The 21,339-nt window shown below is 40.7% G+C and overlaps 1 protein-coding gene and 1 non-coding gene across 2 annotated transcripts; both read left to right on the top strand.

Annotated features, from left to right (window-relative positions):
- The first annotated feature begins 9,878 nt into the window (after nt 1–9,878).
- Nucleotides 9,879–9,950, top strand: TRNAP-UGG (transfer RNA proline (anticodon UGG)). Its single transcript has one exon. It is a non-coding gene; the product is annotated as a tRNA-Pro (tRNA).
- Nucleotides 9,951–10,064: 114 nt separating this feature from the next.
- On the top strand, nt 10,065–15,519 carry LOC133709607 (uncharacterized). The gene is made up of 8 exons (XM_062135399.1): nt 10,065–10,458; nt 10,717–11,133; nt 11,626–13,949; nt 14,032–14,301; nt 14,383–14,463; nt 14,707–14,818; nt 14,900–14,966; nt 15,140–15,519. Exons 1-8 carry the CDS (start codon nt 10,356–10,358, stop codon nt 15,234–15,236), a joined length of 3,471 nt encoding a protein of 1,156 aa, XP_061991383.1. The 5' UTR covers nt 10,065–10,355; the 3' UTR covers nt 15,237–15,519.
- Nucleotides 15,520–21,339: the final 5,820 nt, after the last annotated feature.

Consider the following 21,339-nt stretch of genomic DNA (forward strand, 5'->3'; position numbering starts at 1 on the left):
TTCTTCTGAGAAGATTTTTATTTACCCTGATATTCTCAGGACCGACATCACTTTTCTTGTGATCGTCGAATTTGAGACTGATATCTCCAGTCTTTCTACTTTCATAAATTGCCGCTTTGGTATTTTCTGCTGGTTTTTCGGACCAGATAATTTCCATTCAATAGGAAAAGTTACTTCATTCCAAGCAACTTTGTGAATCTGTTGTGAATGGTTTTTCTGACTGGTGAGGAATCCAGTAGTAAGACCTGGGATATTTGATATCCTTGTCTTTGGTTCTACTGTGGTACTCATCAGTTTATAGTATATTCTGTATACTATTGCGAGTTCTTGCATATCATTTTTCATAGATATGCCATATGTCTTGACTCTCAGTCTTAGATAGTGAGCTGCATCTTTCAAGCTGGTTGAGAAATTTGGGAAGCAGTTGAGATAAGCCACTTGATTTCATAGAGACGCTTCAAGTGTTCCCAACAGACTAGCTTGGAAGTCTGTCAGCCTATATATTGTCTTGTAAGACACATAGGACCGAACAGTTTATACCTTCTCGGGCAAGAAGCTTTATGCCAACTTGGACTGCTCCAATATGCATAAACTGAAATTTTTTTGTTCTTGCTCTGGCAACTTCTGCAGGAGTGATTAGAAGTAAATCTGTTTCTCCTGTTGTGGAGGGAGTTGTAAATTCTAATAATTTGAAATGATGGCTATCCATCAAGTCAAAGGTTCCCCTTTTATAGATTTGTTTAAAATCTAGTTTTGGAATTGATGCGTTTTTTACCTCATGTTCGATTTCATTATATTCGAACTCTTCAGCATTTAGGAGTTGTACTCCTTTCTTTTTCCCGAAGATGCTCATCATGTTGACATCTCGAGTTTCATTCGGATTTTCATACCGAATACTAGTATAACTAGTAGATGGTTCCAGAAAAATCATATTTGGAACAGGATTCTTTTCTGGTCTTTCTAATGGTTTGAACCCATTAGTCTTCTTTGTTTTTACTGTAGGCACTTTCTTGTCCTTCAGTATATTTTTCATAGAATCCAGCGTTTTTTGCTGTTCATTGATTTTTCTGCTAACACTAGTTAGCTTTTCTTCTTCCTTTTTTGGAAGTTCTTTGATATAATCCAGTTTGTTTTCCAATTTTTCTAATTGGTGGATTATAGCAGGTAGTTTTTCTAGATGATTTTGACATCTAGATATTTATTTCTGCAGGTTCTGATGTTTCTCATCAGAAGATTTTAGTAGAGAATTCAACTTCTCTAATATTAAATCTGACATTGTCCCCATTGGGGATTCCCCTGCTGAGCTCTTTGCAAGCTCTGATACCAGTGATTTGCGGATCTAACCAATGCTCATGTAATCAAGAGGTTTTTGTTCCTCTTTCAGCATATACAAGAGATTTTCTATATCTTGCTCTATTTTATAAATTCTTGTTTGAAGTCTAAAGATGATATCCCAGTAATCAGGAGTTTCCCTTTTAAGACTTTCTGTATAGTCTTTCAATTTTCTCTTTCCTTGTTCAGTTCTCTACTAGTATTTTTGCAAATAACATTTAACTCTAGTCTGTCAACGATCGAAATTATGAATAGTAAAGTCTGACTGTTTACCTTCAAATATAGAGGATGAAATTTAGCTGCAATTTATTATTTAGACAAATAAATTCAAGATGGGCCCACCACGCTTTATCATAAGTAATTATTTAAAGAGTAAGAGAAAAAGATGAAGGAAAAGGGTATTAGTGGGATGAATAGTAGATGATTTTGAAAAGTAGGTAGAAATAGTGGAAAGTTTTGTGTTAGTGGAAATAAAAATAAGTTGGTGGGGTATATGGAAAATATATTGCTAGAAATGGGGTGTATGAGAATTTTCCCTTAAATTAATTAGAGGTTATCTCCTCCCGTCCAAAGATTTTCAGGGACTTGATGGCTAGATCTGAAACTCAAACCAGTGTTAGTCACAGAAGCATTTACAGAAGCAAAGCATTGAGCTTGGACCTAGATAACTATCAAATCTCAGAAATCAAACACCTAATGCACCCAGATAAATGATCAAAGCTCAATGCTTTGCTTCTGTAAATGATTTGAACAAAACCAAACTAACCCACAACTTAAATTCCCTAAAATTTTCACTTCCAATGAAAGTTTTTAATGAAGTGTTGATAGAGTAGAACTGTAGAATTGTAGAAGGGTGTAGAGGTTTTGAGATAATAGAAGAGAAGAAGAATATCGATAGACAAGAAAGAGGACCATGTAGGATGCTGGGTTTGTTGCAGAGTTGTCGAGAGAGAGAGAGAGAGAGAGGAGAAGAAGAAGAAGAAGAAGAAGAACGATAGAAAAGAAAGAGGAAGAGGTATAGTTGAATAGATTATCTGTTCATACGTTTATATTTTATTAAAATATAAAATTGATAAATATTAAACTTTGTTCAAGTAAATACAGAATATGTGTCTGGTCAAAACTCTAGGTTACTTAACCCAGTGGTAATAGGGTTTAATTAGAAGAATCTAGAGATTCCTATTCAATGTATGATTACCTTTCCTTGTATGATTCAGATTCTATGCATTGTAATCCTCTATATAAAGAGGCCCCTATTATCAATGAGAACACACAACGATTTTCTCTAAATTCCCGTTTCTCTAAAACACGTTATCAGCACGAGCCCTAACCCTAGTTTCAAAAAGCCAAAAACCCAAAAATCCTTTTTCCAGTTCGCTGCCATTCGCCGTGCACCTCTCTTGCGAGCCCATGCGCCTATTCCTGCTGCAAGCCTTTGCCGCTACTAGCCTGCGCACAAGTTCAATCGTTTGCCCTTGAAGCACTGCATCCACCGAGCACCTACTTCACCATCTGCCCAGACCAGGATTGCAAACCTGTTGCAATCCTAGCTTAGGATCGATAGCATATCTCTGCAACCCAACGTCGCAAGCCATCGCGTAGCATACGCCGCAAGCAGCACACCGCACCTGCCACGTACGCCCACAACTCCTGCCCAACGCGCATCCTGCTAGCAGCAGCCCCGCGCGCCTCTCATCTGCCAGTTTCAGCAACTAGGATTGATAGCAGTATACAATCCTATAATAAGGATCGAGAACCACACTACAATCCTACAAATCAGTTCGCCTGCACTAGGACTAAAGTTTGTCTGCAATCCTACAAGTCTGTTCGCCTAGGACTAAAGCTCATCTGCAATCCTACAACAAGGATCAAATACGCTCTGCAATCTTAAGAGGTATGTTTTACTAAAAGTTCCCGTTTTTGAGTTTTTCTTCTTTTTCTCGGGGACTTGCAACCTCCCTTCTTCTACCCCCCTTTCTTCTTCATATGGGAGACCAAAAGCCGAACTATGGGGGTTCGTGCTCACTCCAAGCTTGGAGCTTGTAGAGTCCTCCAAACTTAGAGTTTGTTGAGAAGAAAACGATCGACCACATACATCGTTGTTTCGATCTAATCCAAAAACCCTCTTGGAATCGGATTTTCTTAGAAGCGACTACACTCAGAAATCCTTAATTTCTTGGAAGCGACTACGCTTAGAAATTTTATATGTTTTCGTGGTAGCTTTTTCAGCTCCGAAACTAACCCTTTTTCTTGTTCTCTTTCAGGATGAATAACCTGAACAAATTGGTCTTTGCTCCATTGGGAACAACTAGCTCTGGATATCACATGTGGGTTTGTGATGTCCGCCAGCATCTCAAGGCCGATGGAATCTTGGGTGCGATTCTCGAGCCTAGCCAGGACGTGCTAACTGTTGAGCAAGCTCAAGCTTTGGAAGCAAATAGAGCAGCCTTAGAGGCAAATAAGGTGAAAGCCATCATCCTAATGACTCGTCATATGGATGATTCGCTCCAGTTCGAGTGTATGAATGAAGAAGACCCCAGAAGGCTGTGGGTCTCACTCAAAGAAAGATTTGGCAACATCCGTGACTCCCTGCTTCCTGACCTAGAAGTGAGATGGCATAGGCTTCGCTTCTGTAATTTCAAGTCAGTTCTTGACTACAACTCGGAAGCACTTCGCATTAAATCCTTAATGAAATTCTGTGGAAAAAGAGATCCCAGATGCGATGTTGATTGTGAAGACTCTCTCTACCTTCCCTGTCTCTACATTGATGGTTGCTATGAACTATCGCATCGATGTTACTGCAGGACGGATCACAAGGTTTCATGAGTTTATTAGAGCTATGAATGTCGCTGAAAAGCATGACAACATCCTTGTGAAGAACTATAATTCGAGATCCGTGGAAACATAGCATATTCCGGAATCCAATTATAGTCGCGCCCCTAAGAGAGGGCGCTAAGAGCGAAACCCTAATCTTAGGGATACTTCTGGACGCTCTAGTCCATATAATCGCTCTACTTGGGAAGGTAACCGCAAAAATAGGCGAACACGGAACCGAAGAGGTCAACATGGAAAGAGAGAGGGAGGCAACGCCTCTGTCCATGTTGGTGGCGCCATCAACACTAAGAGCCATCTAAATTGCGCTTTCAAAGCGCCTCAATCAATGGAGTCTAAAAGAGATGTATGTTCTCGATGTGGAGTATCTGGTCATTGGACACACATTTGTAGAGCTCGTGAAGAAATTGTCACCGCCTACAAAGCATATTGTGAAGCAAGAGAAGCTCACTATATGGAACAAGAAGATCAAGAAGATGATCTAGAGTGAAGGGTTGAAGACTACAAATCTGGTTGGGATCAATAGATCGCCAATTCTGTTTAAGTATTTATTTTTCCAAGATATGTAATAGGCAATTGCCATATACTTTGTAGTAAATGCCATTGGTTTAGTTTTTCTTCACATAGGCTCATCCAAAATAAGTATGATGTCTAGGAAGGTTTTGAGATAAGTGGTACTTAAGCGAGGTTTGCTCCACTGACATCTCTCTACTCACCTGGTCATACTTATTTTGGAGTTACCGAAAGAAGTCAAACGACTACCTTTGTTTTGCATTAGCTAGCATTTGGATTAGATTCTCCTAATGGTTAAGAGACAATGATGTACTCCGTTGGCTTATGAATAAAATTTCGAGTTCTTTTCATTATGACTCAATTTTGATTCTGAGCATATTACTTTGTGACTACGATGGCTGGGCCATCAGTATTAATTCAAGGACATGGAATAGCTCAAGTTCCCCTTGCCAAATGGCACCTTGATTACTGTCACAAAAGCTCTCTACGCTCATAGGGCAAATCGCACCTATGAATAGCCAACAGATTCCATGCAAAAACCCATGTAGAGAACTGAAATGAGTTCCTTTGCAATACCTCTAATGATTGCGAACAAAGACGCATCTTTGAGAAGTTTATGTGTCTCTCTAGTGGACTCTATGTCACTATTCGAGCTATTAAATCCAATGAAAGTTATGAGAGAAGATCTCTTGGATTTAGACACATAATGGCTTTGTCACGACAGGATAGGTCATCCTAGTCATGATGATCCGTCTACTAAAGACTTAACACGGACATCTATTTTCTCGAGCAAAACGAAGCATGAATCAAAAGTTGATTCTTGGACTAAGTGTGACCGCCGCCGCCGTCCACCACCAGCCTAGGGCTGACATAGTCCTTATCCATGACTTCATGGATAGCGTACATCATGGTGATGACGCCCCAGGTGATGTTGCAATCACCAACTTTGCTTCAAATAGCGTTTCAGACGCTCAGGCCCAACCAAAATCCTCATTGGTTGCTTCTAAAGCCTCTCGCTCATTTTACAAAGCCGTTCCTTAGGGAAATTAGGACTGAGACCGTCCTATGCAAAGGATATGAAAATACTCATTTTGTTCTTACATAGAACCCATGGGGATTCTATGGACTGATTCAACCAACTTGCGGACGTTTAAATATCTCATGATGTTGGTTGACACGCAAACACGCTGGTCACGTGTTGTGCCATTGTCCACTTGTAATGCTGCTTATGCTACACTCCTAGCACATATCATATGACAACGAGCTCACTCCCCGAATCATCCTATTCAGTCAATTGGATTTGACTATGCTAGAGAGTTTACATCGAAGACTTTCGATGGTTATTGCAATGGGACTGATGTTGGACTTCATATTCCCATGTACACACCCAAATGGTCTTGAGGAAACGACTACGATGGTCGTCAGAATTTGGAAATGCACACCAACCTCCTTATATCCGCTTGGGGTGATGCAATATCGCATGCAGCTATGCTAATTCGTCTACGACCCTACGCCACTCAATCTACCTCTGCGTTACAACTAGTGACTGGGTACAAGTGTCGTACTTACGCATATTTGAGTATGTCATTTATGTACCAATTGCTCCGCCACAACACACTATGACAAGTCCTTACAGACGAATGGGCAACTACGTTGGATTTGAGACTCTGACAATCGTCCACCACTTAATGCCCTTGCAAGGCGATCTCATTACCGCTAGATTTGCGGGTTGTCACTTTGATGAGACAGTCCTCCCGTCGTTAGGGGGAGATAAGAACACGAATGTTCAGCAGGAACGACAGGAATTGTCGTGGTCTGTCCCCACTATGTCTCATCTCGATCCCTGTTAAAGTGACGAGATCACACATCTGCTGCAAATATGCCTGCAAGGAAGGACGTAGCACCGCCCTACACGGAGGTAGGCATGGCGCCAACGCCAAAGAAAGTGGCACTCTGGCGTTACAGGCCATGGCCCCAGCTAGGATGCGTGGGAGGCCCGTGGGTTCTAATGATACTTTGGCACATTCCAATCCTTTGATCATCAAGACTCAAAATCCGTCTCATGAGTATCTTCCGGGATATGGTTATCATTGGGGGACGCCTCGACGTCATAATCTATTCCTGAGAATATAGAGCTCTATGAAAATTGCACTAGTGTACATGAGACTGGGATAGAAACTCCATCATAATTGATGATGTGGTTGCGTATTTCGTTACACACGAGTTTGTTGAGTCCGATGATATCGAACCACGCTCCGTTGATGAATGAATGCCAACGTAGAGAAATTTGGCCTAAATGGAAAGATGCGATCCAAGTTAAGTTGGATTCTCTAACGAAGAGGAAGGTTTTTGAGCCAGTGATGCCAACACCTCCTAACGTAAAACCTATTGACTAATGGGTCTTCGTTAGAAAGCGTGATGAGAAAAAGAGATGGCAATCTCGCCTTATGGGGCAAGGCTTCTCAGAAAACGCCCTGGAATCGACTACGATGAGACATATTCTCTCGTAATGGATGTCATTGCATTCCACTACCCTGTCAGTTTGGTAGTTTCTGAATAACTGAACATGCAGCTTACAAATGTGGTCACTACGTATCTCTATGGGGATCTAGATACAGAATATACATGAAGATTCATGGTGAACTTCATTTACCCATGTCAAGTGACTCTAGACCACGGAGCGCGTTTACAAAGAGATTGAAACGCTCACTAAAAGTGACTACTTGATTGGGAAGGGATATGCCCGCGTGTTTCCATAACAAGTTTCGGATTCTATCGCGGTTCATGATGGACATGATTTTCATTGGAAGCCCTTAAAGAGTTAAGGGAAACCGCTGAACACTTGAAATCCGATTTTGAGATGAACAATTTTGGGAGCGCACGATTATGTCTCAGTTTGGAACTTGAGCATCGTGTTGATAGATGCTTAGGCATTTTGACAAGGTCAAGCCTTCAAGCACCCCCATGATTGTCCGTAGTCTTGATCCTGAAAAGGATCCTCTTCGTTCGAAGGATGATGACGAAGATGTGCTAGAGGCAGAAGTGCCTTACTTAAGTACAATAGGCGCATTATTGTACTTACCCCAATGCACAAGACCTGACATCTCATATGTTGTGAACTTGTTAGCTAGGTATAGTTGTGCGCCAACGCGACGCCATTGGATTGGTGTAAAAGATATCTTTCAGTACTTGAGATGTACAATCGATATGGGCTTGTTCTATCCCTACAGAGAGACGATGGATTCGGACCCATCACACACCAGGAACGCCGCCAACACTGGCCTGCGTCCACTATCCTCATCCCAAAACGATAAGCGTTTTGGAAGGTTTTGCTGATGTTGGGTATCTCTCTGACCCACACAAAAGTCATTCCCAAACTGGTTAAGTGTTCACCATGGGTAAAGTCCATGATATCTTGGAGGTCTACAGAACAGACCCTAGTCGCTATATCTTCGAACAATGCAGAGATTATTGTTCTTCACGAAGTGGTTCGTGAATGTATATGGATTGGATCCATAATTACACATGTTTGAACAATTGTGGTATGAAGTCTACCACAAATAATCCTACGAGCATTTAGGATAATGCTGCTTGTTTTGAACAAATGAAGCAAGACTACATCAAAAGCGACAACACCAAGGATAATCAGCAACAACAAACTTTCCTCAAGATTAAAGTGAACTAGATTCTATTTGAGGACAGTGCGGCAGACTTGCTCACTAAGTCATTGCCTAAATTTCACTTTCGAGAAACATGTTGGTAGCATCGTTTGCGGAAGTTATCCGAACTCCCATGACCATAGTCATCAGGGGGAGATGTCTACATGTATGGTCTCGAAACGTGAGGGTGTGTTGTGTTCTTTTTCCTATTCGACCGAGGTTATTTTTGTCCCACATGGTTTTTGTTACTCGGCAAGGTTTTTAATGAGGCAACGAGAGGAGCACCACGTTTGGCGCGACACAAGGGGGAGTGTTCAAGTAAATCCAGAATATGTGTCTGGCCCAAACTTTAGGTCACTTAACCTAGTGGTAATAGGGTTTAATTAGAAGAATCTAGAGATTCCTATTCAATGTATGATTACCTTTCCTTGTATGATTCAGATTCTATGCATTGTAATCCTCTATATAAATAGGCCCCTATTATCAATGAGAACACACAACGATTTTCTCTCAATTCCCGTTTCTCTAAAACAAACTTAACAATGTTAATCTCAATTAAGTTGGTAAACATGTGTCACAATATAGAAGCAGTGACAGAATTGGGATAGGTTTATTATTGGGGACAGGTGATTTCATCCCTTTATCGCTTTGTTCTAGCCTAGTTAAATTTTTATTGCTTTCTTTACCTTCCACACTTTATCTTTCCTGCAATTTATTCTTCAGTCTCCTTAAATTTCATGCAATTTAATTAATTCGCATTTAGATTCTTGCTCTTTTACTTTCCGCACTTTACTTTCTGCAACCTATATCAAAAAATCAAAAAGAGAAGCAAAATCGGTGAAGACGCCGAAAGTCCTTGCAATAAAGGCAAGAGAATCCAGCGGCCGAGATGGTTCTTTCCTCGGTCCACAGTCACTTGAAAGAAGTCAGATCACGCACAAATCATATCAAAACCTCGCTCGGCCAATAGGCCGCGAGTTGGCACGCCCGCACAATCCAGAATGACAACTAGGCCGCAAGTCCCTCGGACCTCATTTCGGCCGAGACGATTTTTGAGGCAAACAACTTTGGAATTAAGAAAATTTGGACCTGCATTTCACCCAACTCAGTGCTGTAAAAGGCGTTTCTCAACCTTGTGCCAGTTAATGAGATTATAGTGGCAAGGTATTTGTTAATGTATGGTGAAGTTATGAAATAGAAATAGTAAGACGCATCGGACTCTTGGCTGCACATACAAGGACTTGGGTTTTAATTTCCAGGTAATCGACAACTTTAACATGTTTAATTCTGCCTAATAGACTTCAATCTTGTATATCACTAATTAACACAACCTCACTTGAGCTACAACTACTATATTGTTGATTGTCGTAGGGTGTTAAGGATTGAAAAGATGGTCATTGATAAAACCTTTACAATTTGCTTTAGCAGATCGACTAGAGAGAGCCAGACTCAACACTCGAAGCTTTTGTACGTAATGGCACGGTGATGTAATTAACCATTTTTCTTCTCCTTTACTTTTTATCAAGGCATAATACTCATCGAGGGCATTTGGTCTAGTGGTATGATTCTCGCTTTGGGTGCGAGAGGTCCCGAGTTCGATTCTCGGAATGCCCCGATTTTTTTTATTTTATTTTTTCAAATTTTAAATCACAGAGTAAAAACGCAGCGTTTCAGCTTTAACTACTTATACAGTAAAACGCAGCGTTTCAGATAGCAGAGGCAGTCACACACAGACAGTGTGAACAAGAAGAAACCTAGAAAGCTTTTTTTGCCCAAAACTAACTGCTATTATTCCCCAAAACTTTTCCCTCCAAATTTTCCCTCCACTTACCAAAAACCCTACTCTCTCTCTCTCTCTCTTTGATGAAAAGGCCTTACTTTGTCTCTCTCTAGGAATATTTTTGCTCTCTTCTGCTTATATTTGATCCCCATCTCCTTCTTCTTCTTCGTTTTCCCCTTTGAAATTTTCACTGCTTTGATTTAGGGTTTCAAGCGATTTTGTTCTGCCGATGAGTTGCAATGGGTTCTCTTTGGGACGCCGATTATGAAATTGGGCCGATGAAGACCGATCCTGGCCACACCCAGCCCCTTGATACTCAGATTTTAACTCCTCCCCTTTCTGGTAATTTTCTTCAACCTTGGTTCCTTTTTTGTAATTACTGTCTAATACACCAACAAGAAGCTATCTTTTGGTCGAATTAATCCTCCCCATAATCTAAGTACCACTGAAATCGATGGACGTAATTGATTTCGGAAAATTCTTAGTGGTTTTTCATGTGGATCTGCTCTTGTATGATTCAAAGTTTTCTTTATAATTGACCCTCTTCTCTAGTTTGTCTTGGCAATAAGACTTTTATTCTTTATTATTAATGATAATTAGATGAAAAGGCCAAAGGAGGGGATGCTGATGAGTGTATGCAAGACACTGAGCCGTTTGATGATACCGTTCCGGTTGAAGATGCATTTGATACCCAAGTGGTGTGTCTTGCCGGCGAAACCCAAGTGATGGATCTTGGCGGTGAAACCCAGCTGTTGGATGATTTCGACTGCATTGGGGACATGGAGACGCAGTTACTGGATTTGGATGATCGGGTTGTCAGTGACAGTGAAGGGGAAGACTCGGATGCAACTCAAGTTTTAGATGTTGATGACGATGCCTCGGAGGAGGTGTCAGTAACAAGAGGTGACGGTCAGTTAGCGGACGAGGAGAAAGCTCACTGCGCTGGTATTTGCCAAGATAGCGAGAAGAGGCTGATGCAGCAAGCTAGTCATTTGGTCAATGAACAACGTAATGCAGGTGCGGCGTCTTTATACTAGTTAAGAGTATTAATCTTTGATTATTGATGCATCACTGTTTTTCTTTATCCACTATTTGAATAATCTGTTACTGCAAGAGAAATTGAAATACATTGTGGGCACATGGAATGGAAATTCCTTTTCATAATTCATAATGGGATATCATCCTTTTGTGTTTTGGCATGTTTGTTCATGTGTAAGAGTTTAGAATTGAAATAAAGCGTTCATTCTTCACCTTTAACTTGTGCATTAAAATACTATGGGATAAACTTTGAAAGTAAAGTTGGGATTTTGTCTCTTAGGGCTCCATGTTTCTACTTCAACACCTGTGGTTGAAGAGTCCCCAGAACTGAAAGAAGTTGTATTGTAGTTTGTTGATTCAATGATTTTAGTGATGTATAAAATAAGTCCTTGAAAAAGCTTGGATATAAAAGATTAGAACTGTTATGTCAATGTGGGTATGTAAAATTTTGTGTCTGCCTCTTTTGCTCAGGATATATGCGTATGCATTTCACTTCAGTTCGTGCAGCATCTTTGCGGGCCTCTGGTCTAGCGGCTCGGAACAACAGTGGGTCTCGTTCTGTTCCATGCGGTAATCATTCTTTGGAGCAACTTGCAACCATAGGTGGAACAGAAGTCGATCAGGAAAATGATATGGGGAGAAATGATGATACAATTAAGAGTTCAAGGGTTGGTAGTTCAACAGTGAGAAAACTTTTTACTGACGATCCAGATGGTGAAAATGAGGGATTTCCTCATGACAGTAATAGTTTTGAAGAAGGAGAAGACTTGCTTCAGTTGCCTTCTTGTGATTTGGCTGGACTAAGCTATGCTGATTCTCAAGAACCTGGAGAGTTATCACAGGCTAATGCTCTGAATTTTGTGGATAAGTTTCTCCAAGATAATGCTGAGGAGTTTGATAAAGAAGGTGATCGCAGAAAGAGTTCTAAGAAAAATTCAAAAGTAGTCTCAAGTGCAAAAGGGCCACAAACATTGGCGAAGAAAGTCAATGATATAAGCTTAGTTACAGATGCAGGCATTTATGAGTGGGATGATAATCGTGAGGATGAAGGAGGTGGTGAATTGTTTCGCCGAAAAAGAACAGACTTCTTTAGCGGTGGAAGTCATGGGTCAAAATCTGTTCCCCAACCTCGGAAGGCGAAAAGGAACAGAACGGATGAGCTGAATGATAACAAACGGAAATTGCAGGGAAAGAACAAGAAAATTGGTGTAGTTCATTCTGATTCCAAATTGTTGGTGCGGGATTCAAAAGCCCATGAGAAGATGGAAAGAGAAGACGAAATGAGACACAAAAGGAACCTCACCAGTGAGTTTGACGAACAGTTTAATATCTGCTCCACTAGAGGACAGTTGGATGTTCATGATAAGACCCAGGTGCCTGAAATGCTAAATGTAGGTTTTGATACTCAAATAGCTGCTGAAGCTATGGAAGCCTTATTCAACGGTGAAGGAATTTCCAATTGTGAGGCCAATGATGCTATTCACAGAAACTCACCTGAAGGTTCAATGGGAGAAAAGACGAAGAATATAAGTGTGAAGAAACCCCCTTCTCGAAAAAGAGCACGCCTTTCTGATGCAGGGGTTGATTCTCGAGAATCCCAACAAGCCAAGAAAACAAGGAGGGTTGATCCCTACTCAAGTAAAGATTCCTTGACAGCACCTCCGGAAAATTCTAAGAATGCCAGGAAGCCGCATGAAACTGCATTGGTGATAACAAAATCAAAGAAGCCCAAGTCACATGCTGCAAAACACGATAGTATCAGTCAGAGGAGAATCTTGGAGAGAGTACCTTCTGTTTCCATTGACCAAAGAACAGAAAGATCCAAGAAACAGAATTTACAACATGGTGGTACCTCTACACCCATTGCACGTCGAACTAGGCAATCTATGCTGGTGAATCAGTTCAATATAGCTGATAATGCATCCACTGATTGTGGAGAGGAGTCTAGCCATGTGACGGAGGATGCTGCTGGTGTTCATATGGATGAAGAGTTGAGTGCAAAATCTTCAAAACAGGGTCCCAATGAAGCTAGCAGGGTTGGAAAGACGAAGCAAAACCAATACGAGCATGCAGATGTTAATTTCAGAGCTGATGGTAATGGGGTCAAATTGGATGGATTAAGCTTTCCTAGAAGACGAAGATCTCAGCGAAATTTGTCCGGCAAGGTTTATGGGCCTGATGACTTAGATGATCCATCTGAGCCATCTATTCAGCCAGAGAAATTTGGAAAATGTGGCACTAGGCACAAAAGGCCACAGGATGCTAGAGGCACTACTATTGATAAAACGTTTAAAAGGGAAACGCGATCTTCCACATGTGGATCTCTTGGAAATAAGAATTTGGAAGGAAATTTTGCACAGAAAAATTTAGACAAAGGAGGTTCTGGTGGTGCTCCCCTTCATTGTAATTCTTCTCATAAAACTGTGGAGAAGACTGTTAGGGCCCCTGACAGGTTGAGTGATGCAAGTGCCTCTTCTGTTAGAATGAGGGATAAATCCCCACGTCAGAAAGCTGTCTGTCAACAATCTGATGCAGCATGTACTACTCCGGTTAACCACAATAAGGTGGCTGTCAATGATGTATCTCCTGTTTGTATGGGTAATGAATATTTCAAACAGTCATGCAAGAGGAGCCTATCAAGGCCGAGCCTTTTGAAAGAACTCCGTGACTTGAGTCCACTTGAGCCTGAACCAATTTCAACCTCAAAGGATTTAAGGAGGAGGAGGGACATGACTGATGTTCGAGTGCTATATAGTCACCACTTAGATGAGGACATAATTAAGCAGCAGAAGAAGGTACTTTCTGAATTCATTTAGCTATTCAGTAATTATACAAGCTGGTGTGAAGTAATTTGATTTTATGTTGTTTGTCTCATAGGTTTTGGGCCGACTAGGAGTTTCTGTTGCATCCTCGATGACAGATGCCACACACTTCATAGCAGATCACTTTGTGCGAACAAGGAATATGTTAGAAGCTATAGCTTCTGGAAAACCAGTGGTGACACATTTATGGCTAGAGAGCTGTGGACAAGCTAATTGTTTCATTGACGAGAAAAATTACATACTAAGGGATACTAAAAAGGAGAAGCAATTTGGCTTTAGCATGCCAGCTTCGTTGGCATGTGCCTGCCAACATCCACTTTTAAAGGTAGATGTTATATTTGTGTTGGTGTCGCCGGATAGATTGGTTACTTGTTCTGTATTTTCAATTAACACATGGATTTTGTAGGATCGGAAAGTCTTTATCACCCCAAATACAAAGCCTGGTAAAGAAATAATTTCGAGTCTGGTCAAAGCAGTCAATGGCCAGGTACAGTCTTATTTCATTTTCAAAGACAGGTCAATCTAATTTTGGATGTTGTAAGAGTCTGTTTTGCTGTGTTTACAAATTCGTGTTTATTGAAAAAATAGAAACTACTATCTGTGTGTTTGTGTGTGTAAATATATGTAATGTAATATATATTTACACAAGTAATTTTATCCTTGTCTTACTTGATCTCTCTTCCCACTAGTTTCAGCAAACTAAGTTGATCTTGTTTGAACTGTTCATTAGGCAGTGGAGAGAATTGGCAGATCTGCTTTGAAGGCTGATCAGATTCCAGATGATCTGTTGGTTCTATCTTGCGAAGAAGATTATGAAATTTGTGTGCCTTTACTTGAAAAAGGTTAAGAGCAGTCTCATTTGTCAACTCCAGTATTGTAAGAATAGGAAAACAGATTTTTGTGACACTTTTTTATTCTTGCAGGAGCTGCAGTTTACAGCTCAGAGCTGGTTTTGAATGGGATTGTTACTCAGAAGCTGGAATTTGAAAGGTTAGTTGCATGTAACTGAAAAAACAAGTATTTGTGCCAAATTGGTTTCGATTCATAGTGTTCATTTTTAGCCCAAGTTTTTTCCCCTTTTGCCTAAAGCTGATCAGTGTCAGGATATTGATTATTGATGGCAAAAATTGTCTAACAAACTTGCAATGTTTTTCTTTTGACAGACATCGCATTTTCACTGATCAAGTTAAGAAAACCCGGTCTACCATATGGTTGAGGAAAGATGGCAATAAGTTCCAGCCTGTGTCCAAAAATAAATAAGGTTTTCCACTATTTATTCATCTCCTCAGACTTTCCAGTTTCTCCTTAGTCAGTCATTTTTGTTAGGTATGAGGTTGGGTCTGCATGAGTTTTCTTTGTATTTCCATGTAAAAAATTATTTATGCTGTATATAACTGAAAATGTGTAATTTTCTCTTTTCCTTGTACTCCCATATTGGGGCTATGTAGCTAGCGTATGATGGATGCGAACATATACTGGAGTGTACATTAGTTATTAGTTGTTCTATCCGTCAATAAGAGTTCCGAAAGAGATGACCAAGTTATGGGATTGATGTGTGACTTGACCTTTGTAATTTATAGGGCAAATTACTGGTCACTCCCTCAACTTTTGGAGAGTCGACAGTTCAGTCCCTCGTATAATAATTTTAACAAATAACTCCCTATACATTCAAATCTCACACAATTTGGTCCAAAATGATCATTTTACCCCACTTCTTTTTTTTCTTTTCTTTTTTTTCTATCCTCTCTCTCACTTCCTCTTTTTTTTTTTTTTTTCCTATCCTCTCTTTCTCTCTCTCTCTCTCTCTCTCTCTCTCTCATTCTGCACATTTCAAACCAAGACATAAACACCCATTCTGCACATGCAAACAACATCGCAGTATCACATAGCCAATCCAATTCCTCATCTTTCAAAGATTAACATCCGATTATCACCAAGTACAAAACTTTGATTCAAGGTCGGGATTATACCTTTGTAAATCTGAAATCAACTTCAATTGCCCCAAACTCAGTTCCTAGAACTCATTGCCGAGACGGGGATGGTGATGAACTGATGATTTTCACATCAACAACTCGACAAACTTCTCGATTGTTGACCTATAAGTGCAGTTGACCAAGAGACGGAGCCCAGAAAGGCCGGAGTAGTCGGACGTTGAAGAACACGGCGGAGCCGTAGCTACCCAGAAACGTAAACCATCAAAACACCATCAAAACTTAATCCAATTCGAAAACTAATTACACAGACTTGAAGATTATGACGAGAGGAGTGAGTTTCATACCACATGCAACTTAATCGGTCGCCGGAAAACACCACAGAACCGTCGGAGCAGTCGCTGCTTCTCGCCGTCGATTCTCTCTCCAAACTTAACGATTTGACGAACTGAGACCGGAGATGTGACGATGACGAAGAGGTAGAGGTATGGGACTCGACAGATTTGGTCGACAAAAAGAAAGGCGTGGAAATGAAGCTTACTGTTTCTGGGTCTTGTGTTTGATGCTGCTGCCGCCGAGGTGGCATCATCATCGTCATCAACGAGTCAGACGACATCGTTTGGGTCCCGAAATCAACCACAGGAGCGTAGTTCGTGTTGCCGAGCAACTCCATGAAACCCAGAAAACCCCTTTCGGGTTCTGAGTCGAAGAGGAAGTGAGAGAGAGGATAGAAAAAAAAGAAAAGAAAAAAAAGAAGTGAGGGTAAAATGGTCATTTTGGATCAAATTGTGTGAGATTTGAATGTATAGGGAGTTATTTGTTAAAATTATGATACGAGGGACTGAACTGTCGACTCCCCAAAAGTTGAGGGAGTGACCAGTAATTTGCCCTAATTTATACCATGAGCCTTGGAGTCATAGTTCTTGCATCATCAGAACATGGCATCTTAAATTTGAGCTCTCATTTCATCACAAAAATAGATGAAATTATCATGATATGTATTTTCCTGTTATGCGATGGAGCTCCACAAAAGCAATGACTGGTTCTATCAAGCAAACCACCAGTGCTGCTAATGATAACATATAAACGAGGGATACATGCTTCATTGATTCGGTGCAACATCTTTCATCATACAAACAGTTGTACACTCGATTAAATCTACTAGTAAGATAATGTACATTATTGTATTGATAATTGACCAACACATGCTAAATGCTAGCCTTGTTACTACCAGGATTCAGTCATACTCGGCTAGAGTTGTTTTGAGCAACTTGAACTCTCCAAGTGAAGTATTGCATATACAATGAGTTGAGGCTCATTGATATCCCGAAACCCACTACTGATGGAAGCAATATTGAATAAATAGCCCTCAGATGGAACTGGGGGAAAGAATATGAAAAGCATTAGTTAATATGTCCATTTTCTCAATACCCAAAGGAGTAGTTTGATGTACCAAATGGAGTAGGTTGATAATCAGGTCTTGATGTACACCATATTGTGCTAATTAATACCAGTATCACGAAGTCCTGCCATGCACTGACAAGATATAATTTAATTAGCTATAAAGGGTATCATATGCTTGCAAAAAAACTGAATGCAGCCATTCAATTAGAGGATGACTTGCATGATAATAAAGTAATAAACCCTACAGAAGACATTATCTGCTTACTGATAAATTATTGATGGTGGCTATTTTTTTCTAGAAGATTAGAAATCATATTCATGTAGTCTAGTATGTCTGAACTCTTTGTTCTCATGCCAGGGTGCTCTCTCACTTGTGAAAATCATAGAAAGATCTCCTACATGGACTATGCAAGAAAAAGACGACCCAAACATCTGCATTGATGTTAAGGTTATAGAAAGCTTAAGTTAGATATCGAGTAAATTTGTATATCTATTCATCTTACACTGAAGTTTAAATAGAATTACAAAAGTAAAGCATACAGCTCACTACAACTCATCTATCACTAACATCACAGATCCATCATCATCCTCCCATTTAGTATAGGCATCCACATCTTCCTCACTAGGTGCTTTGGTTGTTCATGTCACATGCCCCATCTTGTGTATGCCACGAAAGTGGCAGACATAATCATTTTAATCTTAGTGCTGCACAAGGTTGATGACTCACTAATCAAGTTGGGCATTGTTGATGTGTATGCGCCAACTTGAGGGGGAGTGTCGTGAGTCATCAACCTTGTGCAGCACTAAGATTAGAATGATTATGTTTCGTGGCATACACAAGATGGGGCATGTGACAGGAACAACTAAAGCACCTAGTGAGGAAGATGTGGATGCCTATACTAAATGGGAGGATGATGATGGATCTGTCATGGCAATCTTATTCAAAGCTATGACTGAAGATGTGCTACGGTTGGTGAAGCCTGGTGGAGGACCTTGCTGATGCAGGGGAACTGAACTCTGCTGCTGAAGGAAGGGTGTAGGTGACTTGGCCTGGATGGCTAGGCTAGACACTTCAACCTGTGCATGTTTGGCACTTTCCTACTGAGACTCATCCTTACGGATGTATGTGAAAGCTGTGTTTAGGCTAGGTGGGTTTGTCATTCTGAGTAATTCTCCCTTGGCATTGCTATGCTTCTCATCAAGCCCTCTCAAGAATACATGAACCCTTTCAAGTTCCTTCTCCTTCTGGTACCACACAAGATCTTCCTGATTCTTGATCTTGCAAGGATGCTTCTGATCAATTTCAGCCCATACATTCTTCAGCTTGGTGAAATACACAGCTACGGGTTGCCCATTCTGTTGCATACTGGCAGCTTTGCACATCAATTCATGAACCTGTATAAAATCATACTCATTTGTATACAGATCCCCTAATGTCTTCCATATTGCTTCAGCAGTCTCACATTCTTCTACCAACTGTAGCACATCTTCAGTCATAGCTTTGAATAAGATTGCCATCACAGATCCATCATCATCCTCCCATTTAGTATAGGCATCCACATCTTCCTCACTAGGTGCTTTGGTTGTTCCTGTCACATGCCACATCTTGTGTATGCCACGAAGGTGGACAGACATAATCTTCTTCCATGTTCGGAAATTGGTCCCATTGAGTTTCGTAGCCCCAAAAGAACTACCGTCTGAACTTCGGACAGAAACCTCAACTTTTTGGACCTCATTGATTTTGGAACTCTGACCTTCACTTTCATCACCACCAATTGCAATAATATAGTAGGAATATCACACAATCACAGAGTATAGAGTATGCAGCGGAATAACAAAAATAACAATAACAGATCGTGCAATAATAATAGTATTTCTTTTTTTTTTTGCACGGGTTGAAAACTGTAACCTGAGAACAAAGTGAAGTTCTGGTCCGGATTCTCCTCACCGTTTGGACTGGAGAGAGAGCCTGAACTGGAGTTCTGGGCGACGGGGGGACGGAGGCGAGTGAAGGCCGACAGGTCTGGGAACCGGCGAGTCTGAGCGCGCAACGATACGGGTCCGGGCTGAGTCGACGACGGGATGCGCGCGACGGGGCTGAGACGACGGACGGACGACAGGTTGCGAGCGACGGGGCTGAAGCCGGATCTGTTGGAGAAGTTGCAGATGAAGGTGATTGGGTCTGAACAAGGAAGACGAAGGCGGTCTAGTCTGGAGACGAAGCCGGTCTGATTGATGAAGGTGGCAGGTCTGATGACGTTGAAGCCCAAGAAGAAGACGATCTGGTCGTTCTTGGATGAGATGAAGGATGACGCCGCCGCTTGGAGAGAACCGGACTGATGACGACGCAAAATCTGGTCGATCTTTGGAGAGCGATGAACTGAAGAATCCGGTCGACGACGAGGAACGACGGCGGTCTGAGCAGAGCAGCGAAGTGACGCAGACAGCTGATCTTTGGCGCCGGAGGAAGACGAAGGCGGTCTGGAGAGACGAGGTATGACGTCCAAGAAGAAGATGCTTTGATACCAAGTTAGATATCGAGTAAATCTGTATATCTATTTATCTTACACCGAAGTTTAAATAGGATTACAAAAGTAAAGCATACAGTTCACTACAACACTACAGCTCAATGAATCATATATCCTATTTGTAGACTTAGTTGTCACTACAAGGTGGCAGACATAATCATTCTAATGTTAGTGCTGCACAAGCTTGATGACTCACTGACACGGTTAGAACACATAGCAAGATATTTATGACAGGTAGGAACTCAAGATAGTACTTTCACAAAGATCTCCGATAATAAAAGTTAGACTTGAACATTAAAATTTTCAATCAGAGTAGGATTTGGATCCTCTCTTTAGGGTCTAGGGTGACAGATACTTCAGAATAGGTTTCTATTTCTTCCAAATCTTTATTATGTAAACCCTAATAAGGTCACGACAACATGAATCTCTAAATGTATCTCTCTATCATATTCATAGACAGAGAGGGTTTCAATCCCACATTGTGTCACCTTATCGTTTCTGGATTCAAACTCTGTTGGTTCTGGTTCTGTCTGCTGGACCTTTGAACAGAGCTCTGCACCTGAAGCAAGGTTACCGGTAAATTCTGAACCTCCTGCCCACGTACCTGGTGTTTTGAGGCATAAAAGGAAACCCAGAAGCCAAATCAAGAAGAAAGCACAAGTTGCATCCACCCAGTTCCCACAAATAGCAAGTCCAAAACCACATACAAATTATCCAAATTTAGAAAGAAACCCACCAACCTGAGCAGGAGGAGCTTCTGTACTGCTTCAGTTGCTTGCATTGCCAAGAAAACCAAAACTTAAAAACAAAAATAACAAAAAAAAAAAAAATAACAGCAGAAGAGAGTGCAGGGATTGAAGTAGTTGAACTTGAAGAACATGAAAATGATCTTGAGGTATGTATTTGATTATTATAATAATAATGGAGAAAGAATAATGTTACCCTATTTATATTTATTGAAGGAGAAAAAAAGAAGAAGAAGAAGAGAATTTCTAAGAAGGGAGACACTGGTCTCTCAGGTCGCGTGGAAGAAGAAGAAGAAGAAGACGAGGAATTTGTTTTCATAGTCATCTCCTCAGACTTTCCAGTTTCTCCTTAGTCAATCATTTTTGTTAGGTATGAGGTCGGGTCTGCATGAGTTGTCTTTGTATTTCCATGTAAAAAATTATTTATGCTGTGTATAACTGAAAATGTGTAATTTCTCTTTTCCTTGTACCATATTGGGGCTATGTATCTAGCGCATGATGGATGTGAACATATACCGGAGTGTACATTAGTTATTAGTTGTGTTCTATCCTTCAATAAGAGTTCCGTAATTTTATACTATATGCCTTGGAGTCATAGTTCTTGCATCATCAGAACATGGCATCTTAAATTTGAGCTCTCATTTCATCACAAAAATAGATGAAATTATCATGATATGTATTATCCAGTTATGCGATGGAGCTCCACAAAAGCAATGACTGGTTCTATCAAGCAAACCACCAGTGCTGCTAATGA

The sequence above is a fragment of the Rosa rugosa genome, chromosome 5 (genome assembly GCF_958449725.1).
Source record: "Rosa rugosa chromosome 5, drRosRugo1.1, whole genome shotgun sequence".
Classification (NCBI taxonomy): domain Eukaryota; kingdom Viridiplantae; phylum Streptophyta; class Magnoliopsida; order Rosales; family Rosaceae; genus Rosa; species Rosa rugosa.

What these genes read in the sequence shown, in the direction of transcription:
- LOC133709607 (XM_062135399.1), top strand. Translation starts at nt 10,356, where the DNA reads ATGGGTTCTCTTTGGGACGCCGATTATGAAATTGGGCCGATGAAGACC. An exon ending in TTTAACTCCTCCCCTTTCTG is followed by an intron (nt 10,459 to 10,716) that starts GTAATTTTCTTC and finishes AATGATAATTAG; the next exon opens with ATGAAAAGGCCAAAGGAGGG. An exon ending in CAATGAACAACGTAATGCAG is followed by an intron (nt 11,134 to 11,625) that starts GTGCGGCGTCTT and finishes TCTTTTGCTCAG; the next exon opens with GATATATGCGTATGCATTTC.